Genomic DNA, 20,053 nt, shown 5'->3' on the forward strand with positions numbered 1-20,053 from the left:
AGGTGTATAGTTGGCATGCCAAGAGTCGAGGGTCTATGTGGTCCTTCGGGATATATATGTATTCTTTGGAACATGTGTGAAGTCTGGTGAGACACATACTTGATCCTTGGCATATGTATATGATTCTTAAGGAATGATATGTGGTCCTTCGGGACATATATGCATTCTTTGGAATATGTGTGAAGTCTGGTGAGACACATACTTGATCTTAGTATATGTATATGATTCTTAAGGAATGATATGTGGTCCTTATGAACATTATTATATGGCACTACGATGCAATTCTACGCGGCACTACGGTGCAATTCTACGCGGCACTACGGTGCAATTCTATGTGGCACTTCAGTGCATTTATATGAGCTGTGGTGACAGCATTAGTGCACAACCTCCATAAACTCATATATCTATAGTTCTCACATATGTACATGGGCTAATCAAGAGATATAAACAAATATATGTTAGTGATATGATAAATGTTATAGAAATGATATGATGTTGTGTATATATAGTGTTTGATTGAAAAGGTTAAGCATAAAAGTATGTGATTACATGATAAACTGTTAATGATGAGTTATGTGTATGTATGTATTTACTGTAATTAATCTAATATGATTTTATATGATACGAGGAAATCATTAATTTGGTATAACATGATAGAACAGAACATGCATGTATTGATATATGTTATAAAGTGCATTATAAGTTTTTATGCCTCACTAAGTCTTCAACTTAGCGTGTGATTGTTTCACACGTAGGGTACAGAGGCAAGAAGAGAAGAGAAGAAGAGTAATACAGGTCAGCATCTCCCTTACAAGATTTCAGATCAGAAAATAGATAAATTAAATGATTTTTTGTTATTTTGAATATAGTTGACATGTACTAATTGATTGAGTTAAATATGCTCTGATCGATTTTGGTTATTGTGGTCAAATTACGTAACTAAACTGCTTATACTCTAAGGAAAGTTTTAAGTTTTCTTTGAATTTGTCAAGAGTCAAAGTTTGAAAAGTCAATGTGACACCTCGGACTCGTATCCGGGTCGGATACGGGTTGGGGTGTTACAGGCTATATCTGCATTTGCAGCCAAGGCTTCTCCATCCATCTTTTTTCTTTCAGTTTTCCCAACAACTGATTTGTTTGCTTCCATTCCCTTTCTCATGGAAAAATCATCACTCTGCATTGCCTCTTTCCAACGACTAAGATCCAAATTCTTTTTCTCTTTCCTCTGCACTGGTTTAGCAAAAACTGAAATGGGATCGAAGCTAGCAAATTCACTTTCATATTCATCATCTTCTTCAACAATATCCCTATTATTGCTTCTTGGTGTCCAATGCTGTTAAAACAAATCCAGATATCAGTTCAAGCAGCTTCCGCTTTGAACAAAAAAACCCAGTTAATTACTTCAATCAACAATTATAAGAGGAAGGAAGACAACTGAAAAGGAACATGTTTTATATTAGTATCACTTGATTGCACCTCCGAACCCATGTTTTCAAGGCTTTAAACTTATGGATTTGCCATCTCCTTCAAGCAACAACCTTACAGGGTAAATTGTAGTAATCAAATAACAATGAATTACAGAAACAACTGAACTTCCCAAACTAGTTACAGTCTTACAGAGCTCCCCTTTCGTGTTATATGTAACGGCGATCTATATATCCTAAAAGAAACAATACAAAAAATGCATAGCATAAAGGTGTTCGCATATAACTATAAATGTTCAAAATTTGTTGAATTCAAGCAACTTAAAAGAATAGCAACTTAACAAATAAAATAAGAAAAGAGGGAATTCGGCGGTGGCTTACAGGACCATGAGAGCGGTGGCTTGCAACGGGGAAAGGAAGCACTGAGAGGCGAGGCGGTTGAATGGGTTTACTAATATCATCGTTTGAAACAATTCCCTTTTCAACTATGCTCCCAACTAAGCTCGAAGCATCGTCCCCATTGATTGAACTGCTCCCGATTATCTTCACAGAAGCAGCTTTTCTTTCGGTTCTTTTACTTTCATGGCCGCTTTGTTGCTCCTGCTTCTTCTCCATGTCTTCCAGGGTTCAAGGGAGGTTCTCTCTCCTGGTGCTTCGAAGTTCAACTTGACCGAGAATTAAGAATATAGTAGTTTTCAACCCAAAGGAAAGAGCTTTATAGGTCGATGGGTCTAACTCAAAAGGCCAATTGATGAGGGCCTGTATTGTTAGAAATAAATTCATTTTATGTATGGATCAGAGAATTAATCCATTTTTGGGGGGTTTTCCCCAATAGGCCAGGTAAATTATTTGAGAAAGTAGAATAATTAAAAAATTATTTGGGATCTATCAAGTATTTAATATTTAAATTAAAATTAAATTTAGGACCCAAAAAAACAATTGTGAAATCGAGAAACTCCCTACGAGCGAACAGCCTGCTACATTTTTTATTGTTGGTATTTTGCTAAAGCTTAATCCTCCATTCCTCCTAACGAATATTTTCAGTGACGCCGTCGCCCAATTTTATATTACAAGATGCCGAAGAAGATGGGGGTAAACAGCAAAGCGGAGGCGGCGCGTGCGCGCAAGAGCGACGCCGAAGCCGAACGGAAAGATCGAGAATCCCGGGAGAAAGAAGAGCAGTACTGGCGGGAAGCCGAGGGTTCTAAATCCAAGGCAGCCAAGAAACGCGAGGAAGAAGCTGAGAAACGAGCTGAAGCCGCCGCTCGCCGGGCTGAGGCTCGCCGTCAAGCCGAGATGGAGGAGAAGGAGATCGACAAAGCGTTGAAGAAACCGGATAAGAAGGCAAACCGTGTGTCGATTCCCGTGCCGAAGCTGACGGAAGCGGAGCTGCAGAAGCGGAGGGATGAGCAGCAGGCAGAGATGGAGAAGAAAGCGGAGGAGGCGAAGAAGAGGCAGAGTAGGACTGCGGAGGAAGAAGAGTATGAGAGGATGGTGTTAGTAACAAACACGAACAGGGATGATTCGTTGATTGAAGCAAGGAGTGTGGAGGAGGCGATTGCACAAATTTCTGTGGCGGACAACCTTCCCCCGGATCGCCATCCTGAGAGGCGGCTTAAGGCTTCCTTCAAGGTTCATTATACCCGCTTCCGTATTGCTTTGCTGGACTTTCATACTCTCTTAATTAGATTTAGAAGATAATACTGAATTATTTCAATGAATGATTGTAGGCATTTGAAGAAGCTGAGCTTCCCAGGCTTAAAGAAGAAAAGACGGGGCTTACTCACACTCATACAAGGATGATATGGAAACTATGGAAGAAATCTCCTGATAATCCTCTAAACCAGGCAAGTTTATTGCCAATTTTGAACTAATGCCGGGTCCATGCCATCTGCTGAGTTGAAATAATCTTAAATGTTGGTTTGTTTAGGTTTTGTTCACTACCAATGATTAATGAACATCTGCTAGTGCTTCTATAGCTTAAGTAATTCTCATTTTCCATTTGCAGGTTGCTGAGTGATCACTGCAAAAAATTTCTCAGGCTAGAATAGCAGGCGAGTTTTGTGTTTATAAACTTATGGGTTTCTGGCCTACGATGTGCAGTATTTACTTTGTGCTTAAAACTGAATAAAACTCGAGTGATCAATAATACTTGCTATTAATTACCGTTCAGGATCTTACGTTTGTTGTTTAGTTAGTTTTAGCCATGAGTTGTTGCCCACTTTTCTATTTACGTTTTGTCAAGGGCCAGAAAAGATTCACTGATGTGCATGCAGAGAATAGTCCTTGGCATGTATTGTATAAACTACTGATTTAAATCACAAAGATAGGCCATGTGGAAGGTCTACCTTACATTAATAAAAAAATGCACACGATATGCATGTTTACTAAAATCACGCTATGCTTTATTCTGAATTATCTATTGATATTCAATTTTTTTAAACCCCTATTGTTACTCAACTGATTGTTATTCCTTATTTACATGGAAGTCTATAATCTATATCCCTACGAATCTAGATGAAGATGATTGCTTTTGTGGAGATGAATTAGCATTACAATGCCTCAATGAAGTTGTTTCAATGACTGCAAAGGTCTAATGAAGCTTGCCACTTAGTGATGTTTTTAGGTATCTAGGTCAATGTGATCGGTTCATTGGAATGCTTTTCAATTTTATAGGATGCTGCTTTCTGATTTTCCATGGACAAATGATAAATTCTTGGATATTACATCTATATTGCTGAATGGCTCTTTCCGTGGTTTTTATGGCCTTTTGGAAGATTAGAAGTTGAAGTTGCATGTTCAACTAGAACATGGATTAAATAAGAAATGAGGTTCCAGTAAGTCTATGAAATGATATTATCGTACAGTGTAGTGATTGACTCATGCATCTAATTAAATATTTTAAGGTTTTACTTGTTAAATGCTGAACATCATAAAGCATGTGGAGCATTTTGGTATGGGGATGATTTAAGATGCTTACATTAAATACGATTTGGTTCTCTCTGTCAAATAATATGATGCCCATCGTTTTCCCAGTTGAGCGAAGTTAATGTGCATACTAACTCTTTCTTTTAACGATCATACCATAACATAATCTCTCAGTTAAAGGGTAATTTTTTACTCGTGACTAGGCGCATTGAAAAAAATCAATACTGGTTCTTGTTTTAATTTTAAGGATGAGTAAACCAAGACTGTTCCTTACATCATGAGACTGAAGTATCGTAGTGATCTGGGAATGAGTTACATTTGATTTTTAGGTAAGAACATTGCCTCAATTTTGTTCTTATGAAGTGGGTTTAAGCCATTCAGTGCATATGCATTTGCATATGATGCAACAAACTCAAGTTATGGACTTAGAATATATTCCTCTTTAGGATATAATAGACTTTGCATAAATGGTATTGGAGCCTAAAGATAATTTCATTAAACATGCATTTTTGAAATGCTTGTTCTTGACAATTTCTGCCTGATTGCCTTCACTTTAAGAGACATTTCTTTTCACAATCATGAATCCTGCGATGTATATCCAAATACCTCTTTACAATGTAGATACGGGGCTTGGTAGAGTACTTCAATCTCACATTAGACTGGAACATAAGGTTTTTCGGCATATATAAGTGTGAGTGTTATACACACCAATAGATCGTTTATACGGGGAGAGTAATGGCCTTGTGAGTTGTGAGCCTTGCCAGATTGCTATTATTCCTTCGTTTTAAACTTAGCTATTCTTTTATTATCATCATTGGGACTGTGGATGTTTTAGCCCTTGAGCAGCATGCAAGAACATTGCTTCTCTTCTCGTAAGAATACATAGCGTGCCTATTTTAGATATATAAGATATTTTTGATAAAATTACAAGAATGCTCGGTTATACAATTAAACCGACTCGTTATTTATGATGTGATACAAGCAGATAAATTGCAGAGAGCAATTTAGCTGGGAAAACTATTATAGTTATTAAGATTTAAGGCACTCTATATTAATATGCCTCTGCTAGTTGGGAAAAGTTGATAGGACTTGCATATTCTGGTTCACCAGTGTAGAGTTTAAAAGCTACCATTTTTGAAGCAGCTTGTGGGGTGGAGATCCCAGAACAAGTTTTGACGATTCGAGCAAAGCTTAGCTGAGCTAGTGCAAAAGATTCTGCATTTAGTGCGCCATTTCCACAACATGCATTTTTTACATCTATAAAATCTGAGATTTGAAAATTTTGAAAAATGAAGATCATTAGATCATTTACCAGCAATAGGTTCATAATTTGATTTGCTTTCATGTATGACAGTAATTGGAGAGTGAAAAGAAGGCTAGGCTTACTGAATTTTTGGGGGTTATCAATAACTTTTCTTGTGATCGCATATGCATTTCCCAGAGAATACTTGATGTCCTTGTTCTCTGAACTCAAGTTGCGCATTAGGGTGTTCATTGTTGAAAAGAAAGCTTCGGCTTGGTCGTTCAAGTCCTTCACGCATTCACCATTTGCTGAAAGCCTTTGTGATGGGCAACACCCAACTGGTGGAACGCCTATTATACCAAACTTCCTTGCCCCAACACTGATTAGATTCTGCATATTAGCTCGGCTTCAGTTTAAACGAGCAAAAATTATCATGGCAACTTGTATCTAGCATGGCATGGCTAATTGGGCAAATTCAGATGGTTTTAGTTTTTTTTTATAAAAAGGAATGTCTCATTAAAACCTCCCTTCATAACCGTCAAGTAACAAAGACTCAACGGACATTGGAAGGAGGAAAATAGTGCCTTAGAATTTTTTTTTGCATAAGAACCAAGAACAATAAGAACACACTACCACCAAAAGAACAATAAAAACACACACACACTACCACCAAAAAAAACTTATGGCAGCCCACTCAACACTGTGCAAAACAGCGCTACCTAAAAGAATATGATACTACCCTACACAAAAGCTACCTCCTAAATTACTCAACCAGATACAAACATAAACCATGCCCAAAGCTGCCCGCTAAAACCAATAATACAAAATCAACAACCCAAAAAATTCCCCACCATTTAACCAATCCCTAGTTTGGCAAATTCATCTGTTTCACAATTAACTACTCTCGTCGCATGACGAACAATGACCCTTTTATTAACCACAATCTCTGCAATATCTTTAACAATGGATAGAAACATTGGAGTGGAGCTAGCTGGATTTTTTATCCAATCCACTGCCACCGCACTATCGGACTCCAAAATAAGCCTTCGGTTCATCGACAACCCTGAATCCAAAAACATATTCAATCCTCTCCTCATTGTCATCAATTCTTCCATAATAGGACCGAATCCCACTCTTTCTGAGAACGAACCCATCATCACTCCTTTCTCATCTCGGATCATCCCACCAATGCCTCCCTTTGACCACTACCTGTCTATAGCACCTTCTACATTCACTTTAACAAAACCAGTAGGAGGTGGAGACCAACTAGCTACCTTTGGAGACCTCTTTTCAGTGAACATAACACGATCATATAGCGCAAGATCCCCCACCAGGCTATCGAAAGAGACCAACAATTTTGGAAATTTTGAAGAAAACCATCCTGCCACTCTGTACCTTGAGAGAAAAGATAGCAAAGTGCAATCCAATTTCCCCTTATTAAAAATAATATCATTCCTCATTTTCCAAATTGACCACAAAATAGCTCATGGGGTGAAGCCCCAAACACATGAACGGGGCACAAGATCAAACCAAATTGAAAAAGGCTACGGGCACTCTGGAATTGCAAAGGAAACCTCCCACAGGCGCAAAAAGCTAGCCCATAACCCCCAAGGCACTTTGCAAGAAAAGAATAGGTGAGAAACCGTTTCTTGAACCAACCCACAAAACGGACAATATGGATCTCCTATACCTTGCACCCACGTTTATTCAATTTTTTTCATGTTTGAGTAAATTTTTTATTCTGATTTAAGGATTTCAGGTTTTGGGTTATGGTTGTTTCGGGATTTAAGTTTGTTATGGATCAGTTCGGATCCAGGTTAGATTGTGTGTTGTTGACTTTTTATGGTTAAATCAAGTTGAATTGAGTTCGGTTTGATCGAGTCTGGTCTTCTTTTTTTTCAGATCAGAATTGATAGGTCTAATAAGAACCATTGCTGGCACAATTTTGCTAGTATCCCCAAGGCTCTCTTATTAGGTATTGACGATTCAAAGAAGAAGGATGAATCAGGAAAGCTCGGTGATTCATTAATCACCTTTAAAAGGTTCGAGCATTTGCTATTCCTCTTCCATTCTGTGATCATATGTTGTATTAAGGAAAAATAAAACATGGAATTCTCACCCTCAAGTGCTTTTCATACACGAGTGCTAATTCTGGTATGAACTGTTCTTTCGGAATCGGGTAAGTAGAATGGTAATTCCCCATAATGTCATTGCTACCAACGCTGATGAAGAACAGAGACTTTGAGAGAAACTCTTCTGTTTCCGGTTGTCCTTTGATTGCCAAGAGATCATTGTAGACCATAGAGAATTGGTAAACTTGCTGCCCCATTGTGACAACAAACGGTTTCTGGCCCTAAAATCAACATGGTTCATGTTAATTGATAAGAATCATTGAGAACAAATCACCAGAAACTCAGACGCCTTACCGGTGGTTGTCCGGTTACGTCGAGAAGACCAGATCCCGCTGATGCAAAGTTTATGCCTCTGAACTTACGTTTCTTAATACCATATGTCCCGTTGAAAGCAAGAAAACTCAGTGGGCTTCTCTTGAAACCAAAGAATTTAGCTGACAATGAAAAGCATCAGTCAAGATTGCCATTAACCGCAGAATTTGAGGAACACTATGAACATATGGTGTAATACTAACCAAGGAAATCTGCGGTATTTAGGCCATTGCTGAATCTACCGGTTGCCCTCCCGAAAGGAAAGTCGACCCCGTTGTACGGGTGGTTAGCCGTGATATTAGTCAGGCAAGTAATTGTTGGTTCCGACATCAACGGTAGAATCTCCTAGTATGAAGATGGCCGGCACCTCCGCATTTGCTAATTGAAGAACGCCGATGACCAGTGCCAAGACAACGAAGACGAACCCTTTTGACATGGAAACTCTTGAAGAGAAACTAGTTGCCACTATTTTTTTCCAGTAGTAAGCTTCATTTTGTCAACTATTTATATGCGAAGAACAAAAGGAAAAGTATAGGAATTGCCGTTGGTACAATGAGATTTAGCTGTCCTAAATGGTATCAGTCGGAATATACAAGTCCGATGCAGGGTCGAACCTTTTCTATTTTAAACTGTTTCTTACGTTTTCTTCGTTGGCTTTTTCTGTGGTATGATAGAAACGAGGAGGCATATTTGTTGGCCCTTTTCGCTTATCATTTTCTTTATAGTTTCTTGATTCGGATGGAAATGATCATCCAGCTCAGTTGGTAGAGTACAAGGTTCTTAACCTTAAGGTTGTGGATCGAGTCCTATGGAGGTCATTTTATAATTCGGAGGTCTCTTACGGAAGCTGCTCAACCTATTGTTGGGGGCAGCCTACTATCTTACCTCCCCTTACCTCATTACATATGGGACAAGGGACAACCATTTTCTTGATTCGGATGCAAAGACATTTTGTTTAAAATTTGATAAACAAATGCCGTTGAGAATTGTACCGAAAACTCGAGAGTATGGGTTGGGTTTTTTTCCAATACAGCCGGCGTCGAAATTATTTGGCCCAATAAACTACTCCATATCTTATTTTGTAATCTACGACAAATGCTACAGTAATGGAAACTCATCACGTTGAGGTAGCAGGTTTTAGAAATAATATTTTAATGATATAAGATAAGTGAGTCCCATGTGTGCTGATATTTTAATATATTTAGGAACTTGTCACATAGATGTGATGAGTTCAGTCTGATTTTTTTTAAATTTAGTAAATAATTTAAAAAATAAAAAAGAAAACTCACACGTCGAGGTGATGAATTTCCCTTGAATTTTAAAAAACTAGTTTAGAGCCGTCGTGCAACAGCAACTGCAACGGTTAGATTCCAACAGTCAACATGGTGACGAGTTCGGTGGAATTTTTGAAAAACTATTTGTTTATGGCCGATGGGTTTGGGTTATTAATAGGGGTTGTGGTTTAGATTTTTATTGTGTTTTGTTAAGAAAAAGTGAGCGAGATTTGTATTTTATGAAAACTCCCAAAAATGTCTACTCGAGAAGAACTGTTACGACTTGATGTTGTCCATATTTCTTCACCGAACTATGTCCGGAAGAAGAGCGGGCATTCGTCAACGAGGAATGACACTGAGAGATCATCATCAACGAATCATTATCTATCTACAACAATCCGAACTGTATCCAGCGATATTTTTGCGTTGTTTTAAGGTGAATCTGACACTGATCTGATTGAACGTTGGAGGTCCGAAACGCATACTTTTTCATTTTTCGAGCGGTGAGATGGCGATAAAGTTAGAAAGATATCGCTTATCAACTCGGTGTTTCGATTAATGGTGCGGCACTAGTAACATTTCAACCGATTTTCTATTGTTGAGCCAGATTTGGGAAAGATACTACCAGTAGAGGTCTTAGACGAGTACCCAATACGGATAATTTGGTTGGAATATGAATTAACGTGACTAACAACTCTATCGAGGGGAGGTCATATTTGCACCCGAGCATATCTTCTCCAATTGATTGGAGGGATATTGCTACCAGATATCTGGTAATTTGGCGCACATTCAGTATCTTCTGAGATTGAATAATTTACTCAGCGTCATAACACTAGTTGTGACTCAGTTATTTTATCATTTTTATACTGGAAACTTTGCAAGGTTATAATCGTTGAAAGGGGTAAAAAGCTGATGAAGCGAGTTGTCTAGTCTTGCTACAGTCTTGGACTTGATATCGATTATCGTTTTTTTACGCCAATTACACTTGCCTCGATTGAGTTTCTCTACATGTAAGGTAATTTTTAACTTTATTTTTAACTAAAATTTTATTTTTTATTTTTTATTTTTTATTTTATTTTTTATTTATTTAGATGATGATATAAAATAAATGAGACTAAGTTATCGGTGTAACTAAAAAAGATATATGAATAAAGAGATATCGTCGGTTGATGCGGTAAATATTTAATTCCTAGTTTTATTTATTATATATATATATATATTAACTTTATTTACTAACTTTATAATTAATGATTACATCTTTTTTTTGTACACGTTTACTACACTTTGCGATTGTTGAGACGCACCACATATAGAGTATTGTGAAAGTTTGGTCTCATCAATCAATTCCTACGCAAATATTTGATATGGACATGTTCCATAGAATTGATACACGTGGAAAGCATAACGATAATTGATCGAGGAAGCTTGCTATCTACATTGAGCAATGAAATTAACGTCATTTATCGGTCTCTATGCATTACAAGATTACACCTGCTAACCTTGATTGCGACATTTCTCCCTACCTCCGAAATTATGAAGCAAATGAGAACCCATATTAAATGACACCAGAAGAGATGGAAGAATGAGATGCAATGCAAAGCACTCAATCATCTTCGACAGAACATGCAAGTGAGGGTGAATGAGATCATATTATATATGATCAACAAGGTAGCCAATTCGAGACAATGACAACAATGATGGCGCCAAATACCTTAAGTTCTCCATCCTCGTATTTCAAAGATGGATATCAAACTGAAGTGATGTTCGAAACCCTCATGCTGAAGTACCAAACAAAGACAAAGGCGATCAAGACGAACCACGACGTACTCAACGAGCCTCGTGCCATTATCATTCGACACTCCTTGGCACCATCAAGAATTACGTAAATATAAATAAATATTATTATACAATGTAATAGTTTGTAAGAACTTTTATTTATTATAATACAATTATTTATATGTATTAAACTATTTTTAATATTATTAAAATATTTTTTTAATATTATATTCAAAAAAATTCATTATGTCAACATGACGAGTTTCAACTATTTATTTTTTAAAATTCAAAAGCTGATCATTGCCCAACGACTAGTTTTTTTTTTAAATTCAAGAGAAATTTGTCATCTCGACGTGATGGATTCCCTTGGTTTATTTTTCTTATTTTAAATTATTTACCGAATTTAAAAAAAATAATTTCAGACTGAAATCATCAAATTGACGTGACGAGTTCCTGTTGATATTTTAAAATATTGACTCACATTAGACCCACTTATCTGCGACCATTAAAATATTATTTTCAAGGTAATACGTCATTTCGACGTGATGAGTTTCCTTATTACTATAGCATTTGCCGTAAACTATAAAACAAAAATTTAGAATGACCTAGTGGGCCAAGAAAACTCATGGGTTGAGTTCGAATTTCAACATCTACGATCCTTTGCGTCTCGGATTAAATTTTGATGGTCTCATAAGTGGTATTCTCTAAACTTTGATGGTCTAATTACCCTTTAAGTTATTAGTAGTTTTAAAACTATTGTAATTAAGTCATTTTTCCTCCTAAATTTTTTTAGGACACTGTCGATTTAAAATTAAAGAATCAAGCTTTGATTTTAAATTTGTCTGGTTTAATTACCTTTTAAAACTTTTGAATTTTATTTTATTTTTTTTGAAAAATACCTTTGAATTTTAAAAATAGTGAAATTAAACTCTTAATCTCTTATTTTTATGACTTAATTATTTTTAGGACCTTATTTATTTTAAATAAATAATTTATCCTCATAGTTCAATTTTGGCTCCATTCCTAGTTAAAGAGTATCCTGCATGGTCAAACATGTTAGGACAACCGGTTAAACACGCCACATCAACATTATGTTATTATAGTAACGATTGTTCAACGACGAGTGATTGATTTGTTATAAATAATAATCAATGACCAATTTATTATTTTTAAAAATTTAATAAAAATAAAATTTTACTTAATAATCAAATATTAGTGATCATTTATAGAATTTACCCGAATATTTATTTAAGAGTGCTTATCCTATAGGAGGATTGTACACATTAAGAAGTAACGGTCCATCGCATTGATTGATTAATGAAACGACGGTTAATTAATAGCCGTTGATACTACGTTCGCGTGGGCCAACATAATTACCCAGGTAAGCCCAGCCTGCCATTTTTCTTTTTCCATTCTCTCCATATTTATTCGAGGAAGAACACAAACATGGAAACCATTAGACAAAAATGGAACAATTTCCGTGTCTCCCGACTGTCAAAACTTGAATAAAAAACAAAACAAAACACAAAACAGCTCAAAACCCCTTCTTCCTCTTCGTCTTCTAAGATTCCCTCACTGATACTTTCTCTGTCGGGGAAAAAAAACCACCTTTTTTAAAAAAAAGAAATGCATGCAAAAACGGATTCGGAGGGGACGAGTATCGATGCTTCATGGCCGCCGAGGTCACCTCATCGGCCGGTTTACTACGTCCAGAGCCCTTCGAACCACGACGTCGAGAAGATGTCGTACGGGTCGAGCCCCACGGCTTCACCGACGCACCATTATTACCATTCGTCCCCCATTCACCATTCCCGGGAATCGTCCACGTCGAGATTCTCGGCTTCCCTTAAGACCCCAGGGGTCTTTCCGCCTGGAAGCATGTGCAACTCGGCCGTGGCAATGGTGAAAGACGACGACGAAGAAATGGACGGCCGTGATGGGAGTAAGTCTGATAAGTCAGACTTTATCTTTGCCTCCGTTTTATTGTTTTTCGTGCTGTTCACAGTCTTCTCTTTGATCTTGTGGGGTGCTAGCAGGAGTTACAAGCCTAAATAATCGTCAAGGTTAGATTTTTTTTTAAGAAAAATGATTCTTCTTGGAGTCGACTCAGTTGTCACGCGATTTTTTTGGCAAAGGGTGCCTGTAGAGTTACTGAACCTTTTTCCCTGTAATCTGACTGAGGAAAACATGAGTCAACTCGTGACTCAGTTAACGAGTTTTCTTGGGCATTTACTGATATCTAGGGCTTTATCCCGTAATTTGAGTTTTATTTTGCTATAATACGTCAATTAGTTCAACCATAATCATTACTAATAAACATTTCCTAAAGTATACGTGTATTGATTTTGTGAGCAGCACATGGTGTTTGAGAACTTCCAATATCAAGCAGGGAGTGATGAATCTGGGGGTGCCAACAGATATGATCTCACTAAATTCAACGGTCACGATCTCATACAGAAATCCAGCTACATTCTACGCCGTCCATGTCACCTCTACCACTTGGGAGCTTCACTATTTCCAGCTCAAAATTGCCTCTGGACAGGTAAAAATTAACCCGTTTTCTCCCTTCTATTTTTGTGTACTAGTACTTAAAAATGGAGGGTTAATTGATAGCTTTGGTTAAACTATTGAGAAAGGAAGCACTCTCGTTCCCGGGTCGAGCAGCTATGTTTGTAGTGAGTGTGCTAAGAAAGATTATTAATAGATATTACCTTGTAAAAAATCAGTGTACTAAATTGTACTAGTACTTAAAATTGGAGGGCTAAAAATGATAGCTTTTGTTAAACCATTGAGAAAAAGGAAGCACTTTTGTGCACCAATGGGTCCCCAAAGAAACCAAATGTTTATTCGTTTGTTTCAAGGGACACAAACCTCTTTGCTGCTTAGCTGTCTTGCAGGCAGACATTGGAACAAAATATAGTTCACAGTTTCATCCCTAGGATAGATAGGAATGTTCCATGGTTTTTAAGTTGGGGCCCTAATGGCGTGCGTTTGGTTTTCGGCTACTCGTCCGGGCCTTATCCTATATCAGCTTTGCTTCTAAATCCTAAGGCTCAATCAAGATTTAGATTTTGATGTTTTGTTTACGTTTGTTGTCATTAATGTATGCAACAGATGAAGAAGTTCACGCAATCGCGGAAGAGTCAGCGGAAAGTGGCGACAATCATGCAAGGGTCTCAAGTTCCGCTCTATGGTGTGATACCGGCTCTTATGAACTCTAGAGAGCACCCGAACACCGTTGCAGTGCCTTAACCTGACATTTGTGATGAGGTCAAGGGCCTACATCCTGGGCAGGCTCGTAAAGACGAATTTTACAGGCGAATCAGGTGTTCTGTCATTCTCAGAGGTAACAAGCTCGGGAAGCCCCATAATTTGACAAATTCGTGTGTTTATCATTGACTTCTCCTCTCCTTTCTCACATGACCTAGCTGAGTTATTTACATTGTTTGCTTTTTCTGAAACCTGAAATACCAAGAATGACTATACTTAATGATGGTTTAAAGCTTTGAGGTAGACGGTAAAACTCCGAAAATGTACATCCTACAGTTTTGCATGTAAACTTTTGCTATCTGAGGATATCGAGGAAGAAAACGATGATTCGTGTCGAATTGTTCTCCGATTCCTTCTTTTGCAGTTGTTTGATATTTATTTTAGTGAAGCCTATTGCCTTTAGGGGGGGGGGGTAGTATCTTTCTCGAATGCAATTCCTAGCATTAAGAAGCTCGCAGGGAGCTGATAAGCACAATGCAATGCAAGCCACCCTTGCTTTTCTCTCACCATCTCCTTCGAAACCTAATTCAAGGCAACGCGTCCTACAATGGTGTCTCGGGACTTTGTCTCTTTCCCTGAAGGACGATATCCGGAGGTGGCTGGTGTGTAAGTCATGTTAGTATCGTATCATTCGAGTCGACACTGACAATCGAACTCGAATTTTGAAGTACAATAAGAATGGAGGCCTTGGGCTTGGAGATCGCACGAATGAAAATAACCACAACATGACAGTCCAAAATGAGCCACTAACCCAGCCATCGGTGTTGGGCTTGAGCCATTGACAGTAAGATGAAGCCATGCTTAACATCAACATCCAAATCCCTTTTAACTTCGAAGGAATAGCCCAATGATCTTTTCTTTTCCTAATCCAAGGCACTGTTCCTTTGAAAAGCACCCACCAGCACCACCCACCCGTCGTCGATATTTTCTCGACACAACATCTGTCGATCTAAACCAAAGACTTAAAAAAGAGAAACCCATTTTGCAAAGAAGAAAAAGTTGATATGAAAACTACATTGTCGCATCATGTTAATGGGGTTGGTTGGTGATCAGCATGCATGACTTTTTCTCCAGCATTGTGGATCAATGTTTTTCATGTTCGATAATGGATGATTTACATGCCGTAGCTTTGGCCTTGTAATAGTATATTATTGAACGTTTGAAACTCAACAACTAAACTACTTCTAGATGACACTGAAATTTGAGAGAATCTACTTGATTCCCCCCCCCCCCTTGATGACTTTGTCCTTGTGATTCGTTTGTCAACATCGTGATTTTAGTGGGACAAGACGAATTAATGTGTTTAAACACTTATATTGACTTATAAAATTGACTTAAAAAAATTATCAAATTATATTCTCTCTTTTATTTAGGTATTTAAATTTTTTTCAGGTTATATAGGTGATTAATACAAACATTACAGTTTTAAATATTTGCACTGTCACAGTCGTAAATTAGTAATGTGTGTAACGTCAGACACTTTTATTGACCTAAAAAAATTTAAGCACTTAAATAAGAAAATAATATATTTAGTCACTTTTTTTATGTTAAGCTTGATAAAAAGGATAAATTGTTGTATTTATTAGAAATATATTTGATTCATTTGATATAATCATGAATTTAAATGACTGTTACGGTCGTATTTCACGATTGTGGATATAACAAAATGTTATTACGGTTACCTCGATCTTGTAATAGCAATTTCATACGACGGTATCATCACTATATACCAGTCATTATTCTGATAACAGACCGCTATTTAAATCTATGGTAAACAAAATGTATTATTACGATTGTGGATATAACAAAATGTTATTATGGTTACCTCGATCTTTAATAGCAATTTCAGATGGCACTATCTTCATATAAAATCATTATTATGATAACAGACCGCTATTTAAATCTATGATAAACGAAACAGAGATTTAGAGAAGATATTGAATTAATTAGGGAAAACATATGTTTTATAGTGTCGACGAAGTCTTTAGCTATTGAAATATCATATTGTTCTAATTCGGAACTTCTAGGAATAACAATTATCATTTAATCACGAGGTAGGTTAGTTCATTTAATTTTACCGATTTTTATGTTTATATGTTCTACCATTCAAGGAAATGATAAATTGGTCAGAAAGAATTTGATTAGTTCATAAACATGCAGGCTTGATCTTTCTTGTCACTGTTTGTTATTCAAGGACGGAAGAAATTGGCATTCAAGCCTTGGTCAGCTAAGTTCCATACAGCAAACTATCAACAAAATGCTCAGTAACACCCCAGAGCAACCGAGTCCCATGTTCAGACACCACATCCCACTGTTCGGTCGTGGTTTCCTGATTGAAATCCACATGAAACATGGATACACAAACGTCAAAGGCACAGCTGCCATTCCCCGATCAAAGGCGCCAGGCTTCCCAAGAAAGGAAACGCCACCGCGATGAACAACGTCAGCCCTCGAAGAAAAGCCGTAAACCCACCCGAACCCACCTGGACACCGCCTTCTCTTGCTGCTCGCGTAAACAAACTCCAAGTTGTCGAAAGCCGGCATCGCGTAGATTTGGTACGACGTTATGCAACTGATTGCTAGCCATAAGATTAGGCCTATCATGAACTTTGAAGTGTCGTGGGACGGAAGAAATTGGCATTCAAGCCTTGGTCAGCTAAGTTCCATACAGCAGCAACTATCAACAAAATGCTCAGTACAACCCCAGAGCAACCGAGTCCCATGTTCAGACACCACATCCCACTGTTCGGTCGTGGTTTCCTGATTGAAATCCACATGAAACTGGATACACAAACGTCAAAGGCACAGCTGCCATTCCCCCGATCAAAGGCGCCAGGCTTCCCAAGAACGGAAACGCCACCGCGATGAAAAACGTCAGCCCTCCGAAGAAAAGCCGTAAACCCACCCGAACCCACCCTGGACACCGCCTTCTCTTGCTGCTCGCGTAAACAAACTCCAAGTTGTCGAAAGCCGGCATCGCGTAGATTGGTACGACGTTATGCAACTGATTGCTAGCCATAAGTAGATTAGGCCTATCATGAACTTTGAAGTGTCGTGCTCGCGAAACCGTGCAAATACCGTTAGAATCCCAATCCCTTCGCCGGTACCTGTAAGATATTAGACGATTAAACATGTTCGATCATGGGATTACGTACATGATGATGGGAATGAACCCTGTTTTACCTTGTTTCCATAAGCCCAAAATCCAACAACAGCGAGCGGAAACAAGCACATCGGTATTATAATGTACGACCATCACACCTCTCCACATAGACGTCCGACTCGAGTGCTTCGAGTATGATGGCAGTGTCCCCTTCCATCAACAAATAGACGTAACTATCAATATCCGACATGAAATAAAGATCTGACACTCCAGTACCACTACGGTCGTTACCTGAATCTCGAGTATAAGATTATGCCCCCTGAATACAAGCATAACGATGCCGATGGCATTTGAAATGCCCCCGAATCGAGCCATACCGGTTTTCTCCTCATCCGGTATGCCGTAAGAAACACCATCGGTCCTGCCCTTGCCGATCGATAGAGCCGATATCATGGTAATGTACCCGATGGAAGTTATGGCACCGACTAGGGACACTCTGGCTATTGAGTTTAGATTGGGCAATTGGGCAAGATGAGAGCAACGCAAGTGAAAACGAGGAACCAGTGTGTACCACTCAACGACTTGGATCCACACATGGTGCCTTGTTCGCATATTATGTTGAAAAATTGTTTCATGGAATTCGCTCCTGTGATGATGAGCATGACGCAAGAGCCTCCCGACAGGTACATCACTGGGAAGATTGCGAGCAATTTCCCTAGCTTTTGACCTGCAGAGGGTTCAGATGGGTTGAATTTTCTTAGTTATTCGGGGCACAATCGGGTTAGGTGAAAGTTGGAAGAAGTTTGACTGACCGAAGGCGATAATCGAGAGGCGGACGAATCTGCTGCAGCGGGTTCCAGGAACAGGTTCATGGAGATTACGAGAAGCCATGTTGTATAGAGCTGCCATGTATATGCTATGGACAAACATGTGATCCCCCATACCCTGCGTAAATTCAAAATTTCAACAAAAGAAAGGAGAAAAAGAAAACAACACTTTTAGCTTTTTAAAGCAATTAGCCCCAAGTTGCTTCAAGTAAGGGTAAACTACAAGTTTAGTAATTAAACTATTACTTTTGTTTCGTTTTGATTCCTAAACTTTGTTTTTTTTTCAAAATCATACCCATTGTTTAGTTAGGTTCGATTTGGTACACACCTTTAAAAAATTAACAGAGTTGCTGACGTGATTTTTTCAATGATGATGTGGCACTATTTTATGGCGACATGTCAACATAACTGCTAAGTTTTAACGACGGGGTGCCAAAATAAAACCTAAACTAAATGTTAGGCATGATTTTGAAAAAAATAAAGTTGGGGTACCAAACAAAAAACCAGTTTATGTACTAAACATTTATTTTCCTTTTTATTGCTCTTTGGAGATTAAGTTAGGCTAAATTACAAATTTTATCACTTAATTTTCTTTTCACACTTATTTTGGTCATTAAAGTTAAATTACTTTCAAACTACTTATTAAACTTTTAATTTACTCATATTTTGGTTACTTCATTGTTAAATACTTAACAACGTTATTATGACATGACAATTTTTTTATTAAGAACATGAAACGATCCCAAAACTTTCTTCATTTGCATGAAAAAGACCTTGGTTTCATATTTCTTTTGATTTTTTGACGATGAAACATATTCTTCCGAATGTCAATTGTAGAGAGGTAAAGAAGGAGAAAACTAGTTATATATTTTAATTCTATGTTGAACAGATGTTGGATGTTATATATCATAATAGTTTAGAGTTTCACAAATTTTGGGGGTTGACTTGAATTTCACGAGTTTTAAAGTGACTTTAGAAGAAGAAAAACAAACATATAGATTAATGTCAGGAGTACCATAAATGTCAAAAGGTTGAGAGTTTATCTTTAAACAGATATTGTCGTCTGACTTGTACTTATCATAGATTAATAAAAAAAAATGTGTAAATATAGATTTCATTCTTATTCTGATTTTCTTATTGTTTCAATTCATGATTTTGAAAAACAAATAGGGTAAACTATGTATCCAGTTATCCATATATTTTCGTGGTTCCGTTTTAGTACTCAATTATTTTTCTAAAATAATATATAATATTATGTATCAATTCTGTTTAGATCACTTGTCATTAAAAAAATAAATAGAATTGTCGGTGTGATCTTTTATTAAATTTCTCTAATGATAATGTGACATTATCTAATGATGACAAATCAATATCATCATTAATTCTTTAATGGCGAATGACGAAAATAGAAGTAAAATGTAATATTAAATATGATTTAGAAAAACGACTAAACGGTTAAAATAAAACCACGACAATAAGTGAGTAATTAAATACGTAATTTTTTTAACTCTCACCCCGATCAGAATTAATATAATCTATCGTTTTAATAAATTTATAGTTTACTGAAGTTTCATTTAAAGGTAAGATTATGAAAGCTAGGCAGAGGATGTCTAAGGAAAGACAACCTAATATAAGGTTAAAGAAATATGTTACCGAAAATGTTAATATTTTTTTAACATTTTCGGTAGAGCGCTACCTAAAACGTTATTTTTTATACCAGAAATGTTAATATCGGAAATATTTATTTTATGTAACGAAATTAAC

At 37.3% G+C, this 20,053-nt stretch overlaps 2 protein-coding genes and 3 pseudogenes across 2 annotated transcripts in view; 2 read left to right on the plus strand and 3 right to left on the minus strand.

Moving 5' to 3' along the window:
* Positions 1-2,135, minus strand: part of LOC120203535 (transcriptional elongation regulator MINIYO-like) — an 18,074-nt gene extending 15,939 nt beyond the window's left edge. The window contains exons 1-2 of the mRNA XM_039203811.1: positions 1,806-2,135; positions 1,063-1,333 (exon numbers count right to left, since the gene is read on the minus strand). Of these exons, the coding sequence (XP_039059742.1) occupies positions 1,063-1,333; positions 1,806-2,039 (505 nt within the window). The 5' untranslated portion in view covers positions 2,040-2,135. The remainder of the gene's footprint in view (positions 1-1,062; positions 1,334-1,805) is intronic.
* LOC120203461 lies at positions 1,988-14,723 on the plus strand (annotated as a pseudogene).
* LOC120203462 (coiled-coil domain-containing protein 124-like) lies at positions 2,369-3,589 on the plus strand. Its single transcript, XM_039203754.1, has 3 exons — positions 2,369-3,056; positions 3,155-3,271; positions 3,433-3,589. Exons 1-3 carry the CDS (start codon positions 2,499-2,501, stop codon positions 3,442-3,444), a joined length of 687 nt encoding a protein of 228 aa, XP_039059685.1. The 5' UTR covers positions 2,369-2,498; the 3' UTR covers positions 3,445-3,589.
* LOC120203536 lies at positions 5,404-8,475 on the minus strand (annotated as a pseudogene).
* A 1,784-nt stretch (positions 14,724-16,507) lies between the features above and the next one.
* On the minus strand, positions 16,508-18,435 carry LOC120203381 (annotated as a pseudogene).
* Positions 18,436-20,053: the final 1,618 nt, after the last annotated feature.

This window comes from Hibiscus syriacus, unplaced genomic scaffold (genome assembly GCF_006381635.1).
Source record: "Hibiscus syriacus cultivar Baekdansim isolate YM2019G1 unplaced genomic scaffold, ASM638163v2 tig00009942_pilon, whole genome shotgun sequence".
NCBI classification, from domain to species: domain Eukaryota; kingdom Viridiplantae; phylum Streptophyta; class Magnoliopsida; order Malvales; family Malvaceae; genus Hibiscus; species Hibiscus syriacus.

Coding starts and splice junctions, on each gene's coding strand:
- LOC120203462 (XM_039203754.1), top strand. CDS start 2,499: ATGCCGAAGAAGATGGGGGTAAACAGCAAAGCGGAGGCGGCGCGTGCG. Junction 3,057..3,154: donor GGCTTAAGGCTTCCTTCAAG/GTTCATTATACC, acceptor GAATGATTGTAG/GCATTTGAAGAAGCTGAGCT.